This window comes from Rhamphochromis longiceps, linkage group LG6 (genome assembly GCF_057381845.1).
Source record: "Rhamphochromis longiceps isolate RC_006_pf linkage group LG6, R_longiceps_female_GT1.1, whole genome shotgun sequence".
Classification (NCBI taxonomy): Eukaryota; Metazoa; Chordata; class Actinopteri; order Cichliformes; family Cichlidae; genus Rhamphochromis; species Rhamphochromis longiceps.
In genome coordinates, this window is record NC_140562.1 from 8056720 (window position 1) to 8072785 (window position 16066).

Sequence of the window (16066 nt, forward strand, 5' to 3'; positions counted from 1 at the left end):
CAGCAGCAGTCTTACCTTTTCCTTGCAGCTCACAGTTCAGATGGTTCAGTTTCCCAGTGCCGCAGCAAGTGAGACATACACCCTTTGTTTACCTGTGATTAAAAACAAACTCTTCCTCCCAATAACTGTGAAAATGGTCAATTTTATTTGGCTTCCCTGCCATGTTTTTCTGTATACCAAGTGTTTGTGAGTAAATACTGTTTTTCTTCTTCCCCTGCAGTGGTGTCACCATGAAACCTCAGAGCTGGCTCAGAAGGAACTGGCTGTGGGCCGTCTCTGGTGCCTTTGTGACTATCCACCTAGCTACATGGATAATGCAGAGAACTATGAAGAGTGTGGTGCGCTCTGAGGTTGCAGTCAAAAAGAAAACTGTTGAAGGGAGACCAGACTGATTTTTATTTAAGTCCCTGGAATGATGGAAGGATAGAAATCAGCCTCCAGACGACTGTGCCCCACATTAACTGATAAAGACTGTACTCTATCCACATCCATCCACATCCACTTGAGAATGTCAAGTTTGAAACGATTGCTGTAAAAAATCAGTTTTGTTGGACAGTTTGACACTTTTCTTGAGTTAGTTAAAAATAAATTGATGTTTCAAGTTGTGATTTAAAGTAAATAAAAACATGGAAATGTATATTTCAATAAAATAAATGTCGTGATTAAGACTTTTTTTATGTTGATTTAAAGGGTGGACTTACTCAGCTTCACAGTGTATTGTTGGGAGATTGTATTTATTTCTTCATGTTAACCAATTCAGTTTAAACACCTAAAATTATAGATGTCAGTGCTGCTAACAAGAATTATCTTAACCTAAAGCACAAATAGTCAAATTTTATTTCAACTGGGGCAGACACTTAAAACCACAGTATTAATACTGTGTTAAAAGTGTATCCAAAATGATTTGTTTCTTGTCATTAAGAAAAAAACATTGTTTCATTAAATGTGATTGTTTTCATATCCATATCAAATAAATCTGTTGGAATCTCCCCTTACCTTAAGTTTCTTGCTTACTGAGTATGTCAAGCCGGTGGTCCAGTCAGGGGAATAATTATTTGATCCCCTGAAGAAATTTAAAATTTGCTCACAAAAAATGAACAGCAATAAATTTTATGGTAGCTTCATTTTAATTGAGAGAGACATATCAACAAAAACAATCTTAAAAAATACGTTAAAAGGTTGTTTTGTATGTCATTGAGTGAAATAGGAATCTGTTCCCCTACAACCCAGCCAGAATTCGTACAGGTTGACTACAATCAGTCAATTACAGATACTTTTGATTTCAGCGTATGTGTATAATGCACACATGTCCACTGAATTGATATCTGCTGCTCCAACCACCTCACCACCATGGGCAGGACCAAAGAGCTGTTGATTGAAGGGACATAATTGAAGACTTGCTCCATGCTGGAATGGGCTCCAAGATCATCAGCAAGAACCTAGGTGATAACTGTTAGTGCAGTTATTTGGAAAAAATAAATGTATAAAATAACCATCTCTCGTCTTTGGTCAGTTGCAGCCAAGTGGTGAAGAGTGTCTGGTTTGGTGGTTGCAGGATCTCATCTCAGCTTTTTATGGATGATGTATCTTTTTTTTTTAGCTTCATCAACAACATCCAGCTCACACTGGGGCAGTTTGCAACACGTGTGAAGTGACTGGGATGAAAATTAACAACTCAAAATCTGAGGCCATGCTCTTCAGTTGGGAAAAGATGGAGTACCCACTTAGGGGTGTTAAATACCCCAACTCTTTGATCTTTGGGCTGAAGGAGGAACAACAGGAGCAAGTTACTGTCTCAGGAGGAAGAGCTAAAGATTGAGAGACAACTAGTATTTCACCATACTAGTTGTGATGTGGATTCTGTACACATCTGCTATGATGAAGGGAGAGCTCAGCGTGGAAGCTGACGATTTACAGATCGATCTACCATCACCTGTGGTCACAAGCTCTGAAAAATGAACTGAAAGAATGACATCTCAACTACAAATGGCAGAAATGAGCTAACAGGCTTAAGGATCATCCACAAAGCTTCACTCCTAAAAACATAAAAAAGGTCAGTGCTCTTTAATTAATTAATCATTAATTTATTGAATTGAATTCAATTTTATTTGGATAAAACAAAATCACTAAAACAGTTGCTGCCAAGTGGAGCAGTTTAAATATCTTGGGGTCTTTTTCAGGGGTGAGGAGAGAAGGGTGCAAGATAGTGCACCAATCAGTCTGTCAATATCTGCAGGGATGTGGATGCTGAATCATTCTGTCGTAGTGAAGAGAGAGCTGAGCATAAAGGGGAAGCTATTAATTTACTGGTCGATCAATGTCATTTCCCTCATCTGAGGTTATGACCTATAATAGTGGCTGAAAGAATGAGATAGTGGACACAAGTGGCAAAAATAAGCTTTCTGGCCTCTCCCTTAGAAACAGGGTGAGGAGTTCAGTCATTTGAGAGGGGCTCAGAGTACATCGGGCAGATTAGGGTCCCACTTGCATGAGCTGTTCCCACTATTTACACTATGTGTCTACACAATATTTGTGGTTGAAAAACAGTAGGATGAAGTTTACACTTTTTCTTTTCCTACCCACTTTTTTCAAATCCCATTGTTTATAAATCAATATTCAGAATTTGACATTATATTATCCATGCATGTTTAACTATATACAAGTCTACACTCATATACAATACACACATAAAACGAATTAAGCATATAAACTAAAACAACAACAAACTACAACACCCAGAATCAGAAACGTTATTGTCATTGTCACGAGAACAACGAAATTAAGAATGATTAACCCTATGATTAACATTCCAATAAATCTCTTATCTTTTTGAAAATTGTCTCTCTCTCCAATTTTATCCTCCGGCTCAGTGCTGGTGAAATTATTTTGGGTCTTCCACTTGACTTTTTTGTTCCATAACCCTCAGGATCATTTAAGAAATTCCAAATGACCCACCTCAGCAGCGACGCTGCAAGAGACCGTGCTTATGCAGTTCAACAACCCAACCACGTTCAAAAAGGGAACTTTTTTTTGCCTTTGCCATCAGAAAGTTATGACAGTGAGACTACCTGACAGAAAATGACAACGAAACCACATTTTTGCACAGAATTGGCATTTTAAAGGCATGTGGTTCTAAGATTTTGATCATCTGTAAAACAGCCTGTTTCAGTTTAAGCATTGTTTTCAATAAATTGCATGTTCAAAAAAACGTTTTCTTACGTTATATTGTAGGATGAAGACCCTACAATAACGCAAAAACTTGTATTTCTGTATATTCTCCTAATTTTCCCACTATTTGAAATGCCTCTGACTCTTTCTCCCAGTTTCCGTTATCGTGCTGAGTCACATGATACCACATGGTGCTTTTACTGTCTCCGAGTAATGTCTGAAAAATACAACAGCATAGTAATACGAGTTCAACAGTGAAAACGGTGGGCATAAAAGAAAAAAGCACCAAAAATAATTCTTTTATAGAAACCACTACAAAGGAATAAGTATAGAACAAATTAAATTGTAGAGGTTAATTGGACAAGAATAAAAAGGGACATGTAACAATGACATGTAGCAACAATGCTACGAAAATAGGATTTTTCCTTTTACTTATTTATTCAAAGTTTAAAAAAAATCTTCAACCTTTTATGCATTTATTGTTGATTTTCATTGAGACATTTGGTCAACGACTCTAAATCTGGTTAAAACGTAACATTTTGCGTTTTGTAAGTCTATTACTTACTCGCTATCTGCAACTTCGTTATTAGGGAATATGAGATAGTTTGTTGTTGCTTTGTTTAATGGTAATCAGCCTGTTTTACACATCACTGTATTTTTTCCTCCTTATTCATTCCGCTGGTCCGTGAAGTCAGCAAGAGTCGTGGTTTATTGGAGCAAGACTTGAAGCGGCTCTGACCAGATATCAGTAGGCTGAGATAGATGGCAAGCGGTTGTCATTTTTATGCCACTGGAAAGAAATCCTCTGATGCGAATCTCGTGGATGACGCTTGATGTGACGTTTACGTCAAAAAGTGCGACTTAAACTAAGTTTGGATATATGTTTTTCTTTTTTTCACCACTTAGAAACGCCGAGGAGCTGGTAGTGAAAGTTTGGAGACATTTCGAGAGTCATTAAAAAGTTAGAAGAAACATTTTGGGACGTTTTGTGTCGGTCGTGTTGAGAGATGTCTGAATCAGAGAAGAATGAAAACATTCCCGAAGCGTCTGCAAGAAAAGGAAATTCAAACACAGGGAATACAGCAAAAAGCGAAGAGGTATGACACAGCTGGACGCTCCTGCACAACTACAAGTGATTATAATGTGATTGTGCAGGTTTTCTGTCAGCGGATGGCCTGGAGAACGTGCAAATGATTCCACGACTGCAGTAAACTGTTGGACTCTTGTCCTTTAAGCCCCATAAAGCACCCATCACTAGTATACAGCTTCCAACTTCCCTAGTTAGTTCTCTGTTAAAGATGAATTTATTGTGCATTAAGTGAATCATTGACAAATAAAATAGATTTTATTCGATAGCTTTGGACGACTGTTTAAAAAACAAAAAAAAAAGGGGACCCTTTTTTTTCACGGACCATTTTTGACAGATGGTTCAATGCTTGAAACAAACAATCTATATGTTCCTTCCACTATTTGAGTGAACTGCCTTCTATATTAAATCACTGTAAATCACCTTAAAACTCTCTCGTCACAGCTCAGGACCTGCTTGCCAGTGATTCTTACCAGTTGCACTATTCTTTGCTAGCCTTCAGGCTCATGCACTGTGGTCACCAATTAATCAGACAGCATAGACTTGACCTCAAACACAGTTTTGTGTTTAAGTGCACTAGTCTTTTGGTGCTTGGGATGTATATTGGCCCTGAACCAAGGATCCATCACTGAGGTTCTGTCTAGCAGGTCACTGCTGACCCTGAGTCTGTGCTTCTGCAAGTTGTTTTCATTTCCTCAACCTTTCGGTGAAGCTGCTGATAATTACAGTGGGTAAAATAAGTATTGAACGTGCCACCAATTTTCTAAGTAAATATATTTCTAAAGGTGCTTTTGATGTAAAATTCTCACCAGATGCCAATAACAACCAGTTCGGTCTACACATGTAAAGAAATCTAACCACAGATTACCATAAATTATGTGTAATAATGAGAAATGACAGAGTGGAAAATGTATTGAACATGCATACTATCATTTGCCTTTGTTTCTCTGTCTGAAATCTTGCAGTGAGCACCTGGTCGTGGCCGGTTTATGGTGAAATAATGTTCTTTCAACTTCCGGATATTGGCTTCAAAAGTGCTCACTGGAACCTTCAGTAGTTTCTTCTGTAAATTCTTCTGTAACCAATGCTTTCAGTATGTTTTGCAACAATAAGGCTTCAAAGGTCTTGCGAGTCCTCATTGGTTTTACCCATGTTTCTTATAAGACATGTTTTTATAGGCCATCAGTTTGAATGAACCAACATCAATTTGAACCAAGTGGCAGGACTGCTTACTGATATTATTCAGCTGGTGTCATGACTTTCCATGCCTTTTTGTACACCCCTTTCTTAGTGTGTTCAGTATGTTTTCTGTATCATTTCTTATATTACACATAATTTATCGGGATCTGTGCTTTGATTTCTTTGCATGTGTGGATTGGATGGTTTCTCTGGTGAGAATTTCTTATCAATAGCAACAGTTTGTCACATGGTCAAAACTGATTTTGCCTGCTGTATCTCACACAGAGAAATGGCTTAGGTAAGGCTGTTGTAATTCATGCTGTACCTTAGCCAGTGTGCCTATGGATAATACCATAATGATGGTTTACACTTGATCTCATACCATTCATATATGTATCGCACAAGCCGGCCGAAAAAACAAAAAACAATCCACTAACAGACAAAGGAAATGTGAGAATTAAGGAAACAAACAACTATATGTAACTAAAAAAGACAATCAGATAATAGATTTGTTTTAATTTTTGTTAATTTTTCAGCGTTAAATACCTTTTATTTTGCAGATCTTCTTATATTGAGAGTAATATTTAAATGCTTTAAATGCCCTTCTGTGTGTTTCAGGATTTTAACTTGGCTGCCATCTATGTGTCAGATGCCCAGTACAACAGAAATGTCTACTTTGACACATCACCTCAGGCTGTCAGGTGCGGCTTTCACATCCATCCATCCATATTAAATATGTGGAAATTCTATAATTATTTTGTTTGTCTCTGCTGTATTTCTGTTGTGCTGATTTCTGTACACACGTATATATTTAATCTGTTCAGCCTGGAAGATGTTTCACTCCTCTCCGTCTCCTCTTAATTTTTGACCAGCAGTTTGAACATGTCAGACTAGAACAGTTTCTTTTAGCTCTGTTTACGATGACTTTCTTTGCCTGTGCTGACTGGTTGGTATTTTTTTTATTCTGTATATTTACTGTAAGGTGTCATAACTTTATATTTCACTTTTAATAAATACATATTAGTCTTTATAACAGCTTTAAATCAACATTGTTGAATGGATAATTTTTCATGTAGAATATATTGTCCCAGCAAATGCAACATTTTCTCCTGTTTATTAGTCAATCTGCTATGGCAAACTATGAGGGATGTGAAATGACTTCCCCCTAATGTGAAATGCATTTGGATGTGAGGACTTTAAGTTATAGCATGCAGTTTGGATTGAATAATGAGTGTGAGTTGCTCTAATATCCAACTTTGTGTGTGGATTTTCAGACTGTATATGCTCTATAATCATTGGGCCCTAAAGGTACTCCTCTACTTCTTCATGCTGGTCAATCTGTCTCTTGCCATCTTCGAGGATCCAGCTGTATACCCTCTGCCTATATGGGTAAGACTGCAACTGCCACACAGAGACACTGTCCTGTTTTTATAGTTTCTTTTTTTAATGTGCAGGCTAAGGGTGCTGAGAGGAATAAAAGGTTTGTCAGCAGCGCCAAATGTCCAAACAATCGTAAGTGCTTTTTGAAAAATTCAGAGATGCAGACAGTATTGGAACTGATATATCTGAAATATCTGAGCCTCTGTCATGCTGATTGAAGCAGAGTCTATGAAAAAACACTATAAGAGTTATTCTGATATAAACTAAGTACTAACTAAGTGATGTTCTGAGGGCTCTTGTAAATCTAAGTTTCATTTTGGTTTAAAGGCTGACTAGTAATTAAACTTATACAGATGTTAAATTTAGCAAGTATGTAGCAAAATTAATGAATGCAAAAAAGTGAAATATAGCAGTTTAAATAAACAACTAGCATACTTTCTTACTAGTTTGTTTGTTTTTGTTGTTGTTGTTTGTTAGTTTTTTCAAGGCACTTTTTATTGTAAGGTAGACCCTACAATAATACATACAGAGAAAAACCCAACAATCATATGACCCCCTATGAGCAAACACTTTGGTAACAGTGGGAAGGAAAAACTCCCTTTTAACAGGAAGAAACCTCCAGCAGAACCAGGCTCAGGGAGGGGCGGGGCCATCTGCTGCGACCGGTTGGGGTGAGAGAAGGAAGACAGGATGAAGACATGCTGTGGAAGAGAGACAGAGACTAATAACGAGTATGATTCAATGCAGAGAGGTCTGTTAACACATAGTGAGTGAGAAAGGTGACTGAAGAAGAAATATTAAATGCAATAGAAGCCAATAGAGGGGAAATCTGCTCTCTCTTTCTAGTCCCTGTCAGGACTCTTGCTGCAGCATTTTGGATTAGCTGAAGGCTTTTCCGGGAGTAAGACATTCCTGCAGTTTAACTAATTGGTGTGTGAGATCTGGTATCATGGATGGATAAAGCTGTGTGTTATCTGCAAAGCATTAAAATGTGTGAAGTCTATTAGTTAGATATGATACAAAACAATGCAGAGCAGTACCTGTAATACCTACAGCGTGCTCTAATCGCTCTAATAGGATATTATGGTCGACAGTATCGAACGCTGCACTGAGGTCTAGCAGGACAAGCACAGAGATGAGTCCACTGTCAGAGGCCATAAGAAGATCATTTGTAACCTTCACTAAAGCTGTTTCTGTGCTGTGATGAGCTCTGAAACCTGACTGAAGCCATTCCTTCAAATAAGCCATTCCTCTGCAGATGATCTGTTAGCTGTTTGACAACTACTCTTTCAAGGATGTTTGATATGAAAGGAAGGTTGAGATTGGCCTATAATTAGCTAAAACTGCTGGGTCTAGAGATGGCTTTTTGAGTAACGGTTTATCTACTGCCACCTTTTTTGGCTTCACTCCTTGACAATGCGAATTAGCAATAATTCCTCTTCCATTTTTATATAAATAGACTTCTCCCAGAGCTTGACAGACTTCAACTCCAACATTTTGGACTGCACCTGGCAATTGTATTTCTTGGTCTGCTCCCCAGTCTTGGTGAGCCTTACTGCTGCTGGTTCTGGCTAGAGTGAACGGCGAGCTCACAACAGGTGTCTAAAGCACAACAAGAGTTACAGTCAAGTACAGTCAATACGCTTGGATGGATGAGGTCTATTATGGAGACACTATCATATGTCTGATCTTTGATAATGATTGAGACGCAGCAGCTCAAGATGTTTAGTTCTAGTATAATGTTCTAATCACTTAAAATAAGCTGCTTTTCTATCAGCAGTAATTTGTTACCAACTACACACCGCTATAGTTTTTATGAAACTGGGAGATAGTGGTATTAGGGTATATATTATATTTTGATGTAGCTACAGTCTTTCTATGTCTTTCTATATCAGTCTCATGGCGACTGAGCCTTCTCTGTGGCAGATCCCGCATTAGATCTGCACAAACACGTGATCAGTTTAAATCGTTACCGAAGACACATTTTTATCGTCTGGCTTTTAACAAACTTTGACCTAAACATTTTGGTTGTAACAGCCTTAGTTGTTGTTTTAGTTGTTTTTATTGATTTACTTTATTTATTTTTTCCATATTTTACTGCATCATTGTTTTACATCTTATTTGTTTCAGTGGCATTTTACATGGTTATGCACTTTGTGCAGTATGGACGGTTTGGAAATGTGCTATATAAATGAACTTGACCTTGAACTTGACCCTTGACCTATATGTAAAATGTGCAATCATTGAAATTCCAAATTGGAGTTCAGTAATAGCTGGTAATGTAAAAGTAATTAATAACACCATTAACTTTGACTGACTCTAATGTAATCTTCTGTGGCTTGTATGAATAGAAATACTAATTACTGTCTACACCTCAGCATTTTATTATAAAAAGACTGAATAGATTTTCAGGCCATTCAACATTTTACCAGTCCTGAAGAATAGAATACAATAGAATAAAATTCAACTTTATTGTCATTGCACATGTCACAAGTACATGGCAACGAAATGCAGTTTGCATCCATCCAGAAAGTGCTTTAGTAATAATATATAATACAGAATTTGGATCTATTATAGTATGTTACATGTACAAGGTATGAAGGAATGTTATGAATATACTATAAGTATGCGCAGGCTATGAACAGGTTATGCATATGTTTAAAAATATGAAAACTATACAGGTTGTAGATATACAATTGCAAGTATTAATAAACAGTTGGAAAACTATAATTATTGTATTGTACAGTATGATGGTCTATACAGCAATTACAGTAGTGCAGCTGAGATCAGTGAAATAGACTAGCTACTGTGAAGTCCAAGAAGTTAAATTATTATCAGAAGTATGGTCATGTGTTGTGTTATGTTGTTTTTCAGGCCACCATGCTGGTGGAGATACTCTGTCTGCTCATCTTCACCATTCGAGTCATTCACTATGCCAAGGTGATTCTCCGTGACAAGTTCTGGAAAGATCCCAAAAATATCTGCATCATTGTCATCCTCACGGTAGGAGTGCCAATCTGCATTATTATTGTGGGAGGGGTTTATACACATTATTAGTATATATGTATTTTTAATTGGAAGATTTTGGAAGAAGGCTCCTCTAACTCAGACAGAACCAGAACAAGTCATTGTAAAGATGTTTTTGACTAAGTACTTAGGAAGAGGTTATACATTCCTGTCAGTTGGTGAGTGTGCAGTGTGCACCCAGAGGACTTCCTGGTTTAGGGTCTGAAAGCTGAAACTGTTAACGTGTGCTGAGCTGCAGAGACAGGATGTGCTGAGAAGGCTTTCCTCTTGTTGTGAAACAACCTTTAGCCTAAGATGTTGCTTTCTCAGCACTACCAAAGTAGTAAAGCTTCCTTGTGACTCAGTGATTCTGAGGCTCTCAGTCACAAATTTTCTTGCACAACTTTTTATTTTCTGGAATATTTGGAATAAGTTGTTATTTTGTTTGTATTATATATGAAATCATTTTCATTTCAAAGAAGACTGTCCTTCTACTACTGCTCAAATAATTTCATTTTAGAATAATCCTGTTTATTCTTATCTAGCTAGTTTGGTCATGGAAACACTTTAAGTATTGACATATGCATCTTGAACTGCATCTGACTCTTTGAAATGCAAATAGATAGTAAATACTAGCATTGAAGCTGGTATTCTTTCAATGTGTGTGAATGTTAGAAGCACTTGCATAGAAAAAAGTGCTTGTGCGACTGGGTGAACGAGGCAAGTTGTATAAAGCGCTTTGATTGCTCAGAGTAGAAAAGCACTATATAAGAACCAGTCTGTTTACCATTTACCATTAAATGACTTTGTTCTTTTGTGCATTGACTAGCTCACTTTGGTTGATATGATCATTTATGGAGCATTGAAAGCTGCAAATTATTATGGTGTTCGCTGGTCCAGAGTCCTGCGGCCGCTTCTACTGGTCAACGTCACAGAGGGACGGCAGGTAATGGCTGAATGTTTAAACAATCCACAGTCAGTAATGAAAGCTTCATTACCATGAACATTTCAATTTTTTTCCGTTTTTTTCCTCATTAAATCCTCTCCAGAGGATGATCCATTTCAGTTGTAATGAGCACCACCTTTAGAGAGAACTAGCTCTGCTGAACTGATATGGGAAGGCTTGAAGCACTAAAAGTAAAGTGAGGATAAGCACTGTAGTCAAATGTAGGTCATTGGTTACATTTTTCATGGCTCTACTATAGACTGTCTCGGTGTCTTCTTTCTATGATTACATTCCTAGGGTTAAACTCAGAAACTTTGTGTACTACAGTGAAGATTAGGAGAAATTACTAAGAAAACTAAGAGAAATAACATATATCAGAATACATGTTAAAGAAGAAATCATCCCCGTTAGGAGTTCATTCTCAAAATATGACGTCTTCATTAGCTCAGTGTTTTTTGACACCAAATATAATGTGTTTGTGGGGATTATTAATGATTTGGCTGTAAGAAATATTCCAGAGACATCACAAGATGGCTCTATTTAACGAATTTTTAGGTCTTATTAAACTAACTTCTATTATTTATACAATTAACTTATTTATTTTATTTTTTGCCTGTCCTGTCCGGCAGTGCAGCAGTCAGATTTGTTGTCAAACAAAATCTCCAACAAATCTATTTTCACAAGTGGACCATTACAGCTGCTATGCTTGTCCGCTCGATAGGCATATTTTATTCGATGTACTTCAAACACTATCTATCTCACATCCATGGCCAGTTTAGAATCACCAGTTAACCTAACATAGTAGTGGTAGAACCAAGAACCATCTTGCTGTGTCAACAGTACTAACCACTACATTTTTTGGCATGTTTTTTTCCCAGTCTCAGCCCTGGAGGTGATTAGGCTCATACAGAAGTTTTATGCATGTATGTTGTAAATGACAAATTGCCCAGAAATCCAAGTGACTCGTGGTTTGCAGACATGTAGAAAGCTTTGGTCCTAAATTCAGTTTAAGTCATACTTGAAAATGTTTTCACATCTGGTCAGAGTTTGAGCATTTGTTTGTGTTCACGTGATCAAGGCTCTCAAAGTGGTGTTTTGTCTGTCATGAATTTTCTGCCGTTTGATCAATGGATCATGTTTAGTTTTTCTCTGTTAGGAATTTGTGGAGTGTTTGAGGCAGACATAATGTTGTTAAGCATGTAAATGTTTGACTTCACGAGCCAATGGTACTTGAAAACATTGTTGATAAGTGTATAAGGAAAGAGCTTTTGCATGTAAAACTGTGTCACTGTGTGCTCCTTTGTGTTCAGCTCCGCAGAGCATTCAGGAGCATCCGTAATGCTCTGCCTCAGATTTTCTACGTCTTCCTGCTCTTCATGTTCAGTATCCTCATCTTCGCCCTCATGGCGCTGAAGTTGCTGGGCAAACGGTGAGAAAGCTGTACCTTTGTATTCTGAGGTTGGCTCTTGACAGTTTTCAAATTCTCTTTAAACTTGTTTTCAGTTAGAATCATTCAAGTTATTTCATTCCATATATGTGACATCTTTTTGGCCTGTTTATTATCTTTTAAAAGGCTGTATTTACATTGCATATAACTTGGGAGTCTTTGAGACCCATGCAACTTGAAAACACTTCCTGCAAAAGCTAAAGCGCTCTACACGAATAATGGGCAGGTAGGTAACAGATGATAGCTTTCAGGCAGTGTAGTGAGAAGCCTGGAATAATGAGAGTAAAAGGGACAATAGTAAGCAGCATACAGACAACAGATTTGACAGACTTGCTGGGTCATTCTCTGACATTTTGTAACAAGCTGAATACATGTAAAGATCTGAGATCCAATCCAAATATATTACCTGGATTTCTTTCTTTCTCTATGTAATAAAATCTTGCATGATGCAACCAGTGAAATTGTAATTTATAACATGAGCTTGCACAGGCAATTGTGCAAACACCCAGCTATGTCATCCATATAAATAAGCAAAGATTTTAAGCTTATGCAACATTTACAAACATGTTCTCCTGGTCAGTCAAAGAGCCACACCACCTGGCGCAGTTAGACAATGGTCAACATTTTCCCAAAGGCTCTACTGAGGCCATGTGTTCTGTTTTTTTGCTTTGTTTTGTTTTTAGTGAAAAAGTAGAGGACTTTTTTGAGTTTTAGCAATAGTTTTTAAGTGTATGTATTTTTTCTCTCTCTCTCTCTAGAGGTTTGACGAACATAAATGGAACACCATATTTCACCAGCTACCTGGAAATCATGTTTGACTTGTACGTCCTCGTCACCACGGCCAATAGCCCTGACGTCATGTAAGTTTGTATTGTAAATCTCAATTTGTGTTCTTTGAGATCAAGCAATTTACAATTATTTCAGTCTTCATGAAGCATGCCTTTTTCTAAAGTACGTTAAATCCCTGATTGTGTTTGCATGACGTTACTTTATATAGTATTTACTTTGAGATGATTCAGTTTGTGAAAATACGTGGAAGTCAGATTTTGCGTGTGATTGCAAAATGGAATGTAGTGTTGGTTCATTCCACTTTAGTTTTATGTGCATTTTGTCAAACAATCAACAAAATCAAGTAGACAAAGATGACTATGAAACATGGATGAAAATAGATTCACAGATTAATGATAGATGATTAAATATTTGGAGAGCAATTAAGATGCACTTTATCTCACATACTGTACATATAAAACTGGCATAAATGTCACATTTTTATCCAGATCTGTCTTTTTAATCTAAATTGGACATCTTCACATCATCTTATACATCATTCAGTGGCTCTGACTGAAAGAAAGAAACAGCACTGTTGTTAATAGTGCTTATCTCGTTGAACCAACTATTCCATCCCAGCTGTCATAGGGCGAGATGAACCAACTATTAATATTTGAAAAAGGACAGTTGATTAAAAAAAATTAGCAGATTTTCTCATTTCTGTTAAAATTTTTGTTCAGATGAAACCCACTGAATGTAATTTGTGTTGCATTCAATGTTGTGCATGTATTCCTTGAATACTGGAATTGTTTATATGATCAATAAGGCGTGATGTCTGAACAGCAAGGAGATGACATGAATAACACAATTCAGCCAAACTCAGTTATAATCCTAATTCTCAGATTTTTAATTAGTGTATTTGACATAATGTATTTTGAAACTGTTTGTGAAGTAAAAGTAGTGTTGTTATTTAGATAGCACTTCAAACCACACAAACTCTTGTGTTTCTTTCTGGCGCTGACCTCTTGGTTTGAGAGGGAACTCTCTGAGCTTTACAGAAAAGAAGAAGGAAGTGAACACTAACCGTTTTTCTTCTTCTAGTATCTAGTATCTTTCTATTAGTATCTATTTGTCTTTGTATCTTAGCCTGACTTCTTTTTTTCTGCTTGTTATTGTCAGGATGCCAGCATACAACGCCAACTTCTTCTTCGCAGTCTTCTTCATTGTGTACATCCTTATCAACACTTACATCTTCATGTCCGTCTTCCTGGCTGTCGTATACAACAACTATAAAAAATACTTGAAGGTACAGCCATGTGACCGTTTCCTGTGCAGGTTCTCTATATTTTTATAATTTCTTTAAAAAATACCATACTGTGCAAAAGTTTTGAGCCACTCCGCATTAAAAAAAACCCACACACACTTGACACAGGACTTGAGAGATGTATCTGGACCTGCATTTGATTTATCTACTGTTCACTGAAGCCTTATTACAAATAGTCTCAGTGGAAGCGTAGCTATAAAGAAGTCATTCTTAAGAGAGGGAAACCAGGAGAAAAGGCTAAGCTATACCACAGTCCACAAAAACTGAACGGAAAATCAGTGGGACAGGTCTTATGGTATCATAAATCCAAAATGAAATTTTTAATTTAAATCAGTATGTTCAGAGGAAGTTGGCAGAGGGGTACAGTAAGTGTCTATAGCCATCTGTAAATCACAGTAAAGGTTCTGTCCTAGTTTGAGCATTTCAGCCGGTGGTGTTGGGAATCTTGTCAAAATTGATGAAACTATGTACATAAAAATGCACTGTCAGATTTGATTGCAATACCATCTGGCAGGCCATTTATTTGGTGATGGCTTAATTTTTCAGTATGGCAATGATCCCGAAAACACTGACAATGCAATAAAAGCATGCATTTTTAGAAAAACACATGGTGGAACACAAGCAGTCATGGATTGGCCTCCCTAGAACCAGGACCTCAACATTAATAAAATGGAATTTCCTCCAAGAAGCCTGGAGAACTGTTTATGAAGACTACTTCAGGAAAGCTACAAGGAAGCTTGCCTAGGAAATATCAGGCCGTGGTAAAGAATAAAGGACGTTGGAGCCAATATTGACTTTTAGGATCGTTAGAATTGTACAAAATCACGCAACATTCACACAAGCATTGCCACTCTGATGTATACATCAGAGAACAACTTGGGGTTCAGTATCTTGACTAAAGGTATTTTGACATGCAGACTGAAGCAGCCAGGGATTGACCGCCAAACGTCTGATTAGTCAATGACTTTCCATACCTCCTGAGAAGCTGTGCAAAGGGTTTTGCAAAATACTCTATATGCCATGTAAGATTATATCAACTTATATAAAGTGGCAAGCAGATCTGATTAATATTTGTCAATTCAATCAAATAAGATGTATCCCGAAAGTTCCTTTGTCACAGCAGCACCTGGATCTTGGAATTATTTATTAAACGTACTTATTTTTCTATAAATTTATGTCACATCTTTTGTGAATACAGTAGATTTCCTTTGCACATTCCATGTCATTTAAGAAGAAAATGATCATTTCCAACAGGAAGAGGTACGGCAGCTAGTGAGAGCTAAGAGGCACAAGATGGTGCGAGCATTTGGTGTCCTACAGGAGCAAAGGGAGGAGGGCGGCGAGCCAGTGGTGACCCAGGCCAGCTGGAACCAACTGGTCCGACTGGTCCAACCCAACCTTAGTAATGCTCACAGAGAGCTGCTATGGAGCGTCTCTGATGACAAGAACCAAGGGGCCATTGGTGAGTGATATCCAAACCAACATACACACCTTAAATCCAAAACACGTTTAGGGAAGTTGAGTTTAGTAAAGTTCTTTATAAGTACCCAAGATGGAAGGGATGAGATTTATTTTTCTTTAGCCGGTTTGTTGTCAGCTGTTTAATCTGCATGTCACATGTCTAGTCAGCTGACAAGTAATTGTGACAATATGGAGAGTAACTGAGCATATTTATGTACATTTTCATGTGTTAGAGCTTTGACTTAATTTAAGGAGATGAGGTTGGAGATGAGGAGGAAGAGGAGAGAGCAGTGTTGGAAG

At 37.4% G+C, this 16066-nt stretch overlaps 2 protein-coding genes across 2 annotated transcripts in view; both read left to right on the top strand.

The window, feature by feature from the left end:
* Positions 1–230: 230 nt before the first annotated feature.
* Positions 231–668, top strand: LOC146667443 (uncharacterized). The gene has a single exon (XM_085409102.1). It carries the CDS (start codon positions 231–233, stop codon positions 390–392), a length of 162 nt encoding a protein of 53 aa, XP_085265228.1. The 3' UTR covers positions 393–668.
* Positions 669–3888: 3220 nt separating this feature from the next.
* The window catches only part of tpcn3 (two pore segment channel 3), a 31535-nt gene continuing 19357 nt past the window's right edge, over positions 3889–16066 (top strand). The window contains exons 1-9 of the mRNA XM_085409106.1: positions 3889–4265; positions 6053–6135; positions 6709–6823; positions 9689–9817; positions 10650–10766; positions 12077–12195; positions 12972–13073; positions 14161–14287; positions 15560–15767. Coding sequence (XP_085265232.1) covers positions 4176–4265; positions 6053–6135; positions 6709–6823; positions 9689–9817; positions 10650–10766; positions 12077–12195; positions 12972–13073; positions 14161–14287; positions 15560–15767 — 1090 coding nt within the window. The 5' untranslated portion in view covers positions 3889–4175. The remainder of the gene's footprint in view (positions 4266–6052; positions 6136–6708; positions 6824–9688; positions 9818–10649; positions 10767–12076; positions 12196–12971; positions 13074–14160; positions 14288–15559; positions 15768–16066) is intronic.

Bases quoted from the DNA above. Each gene is read 5' to 3' on its own strand.
- LOC146667443 (XM_085409102.1), top strand. From the start codon at position 231: ATGAAACCTCAGAGCTGGCTCAGAAGGAACTGGCTGTGGGCCGTCTCT.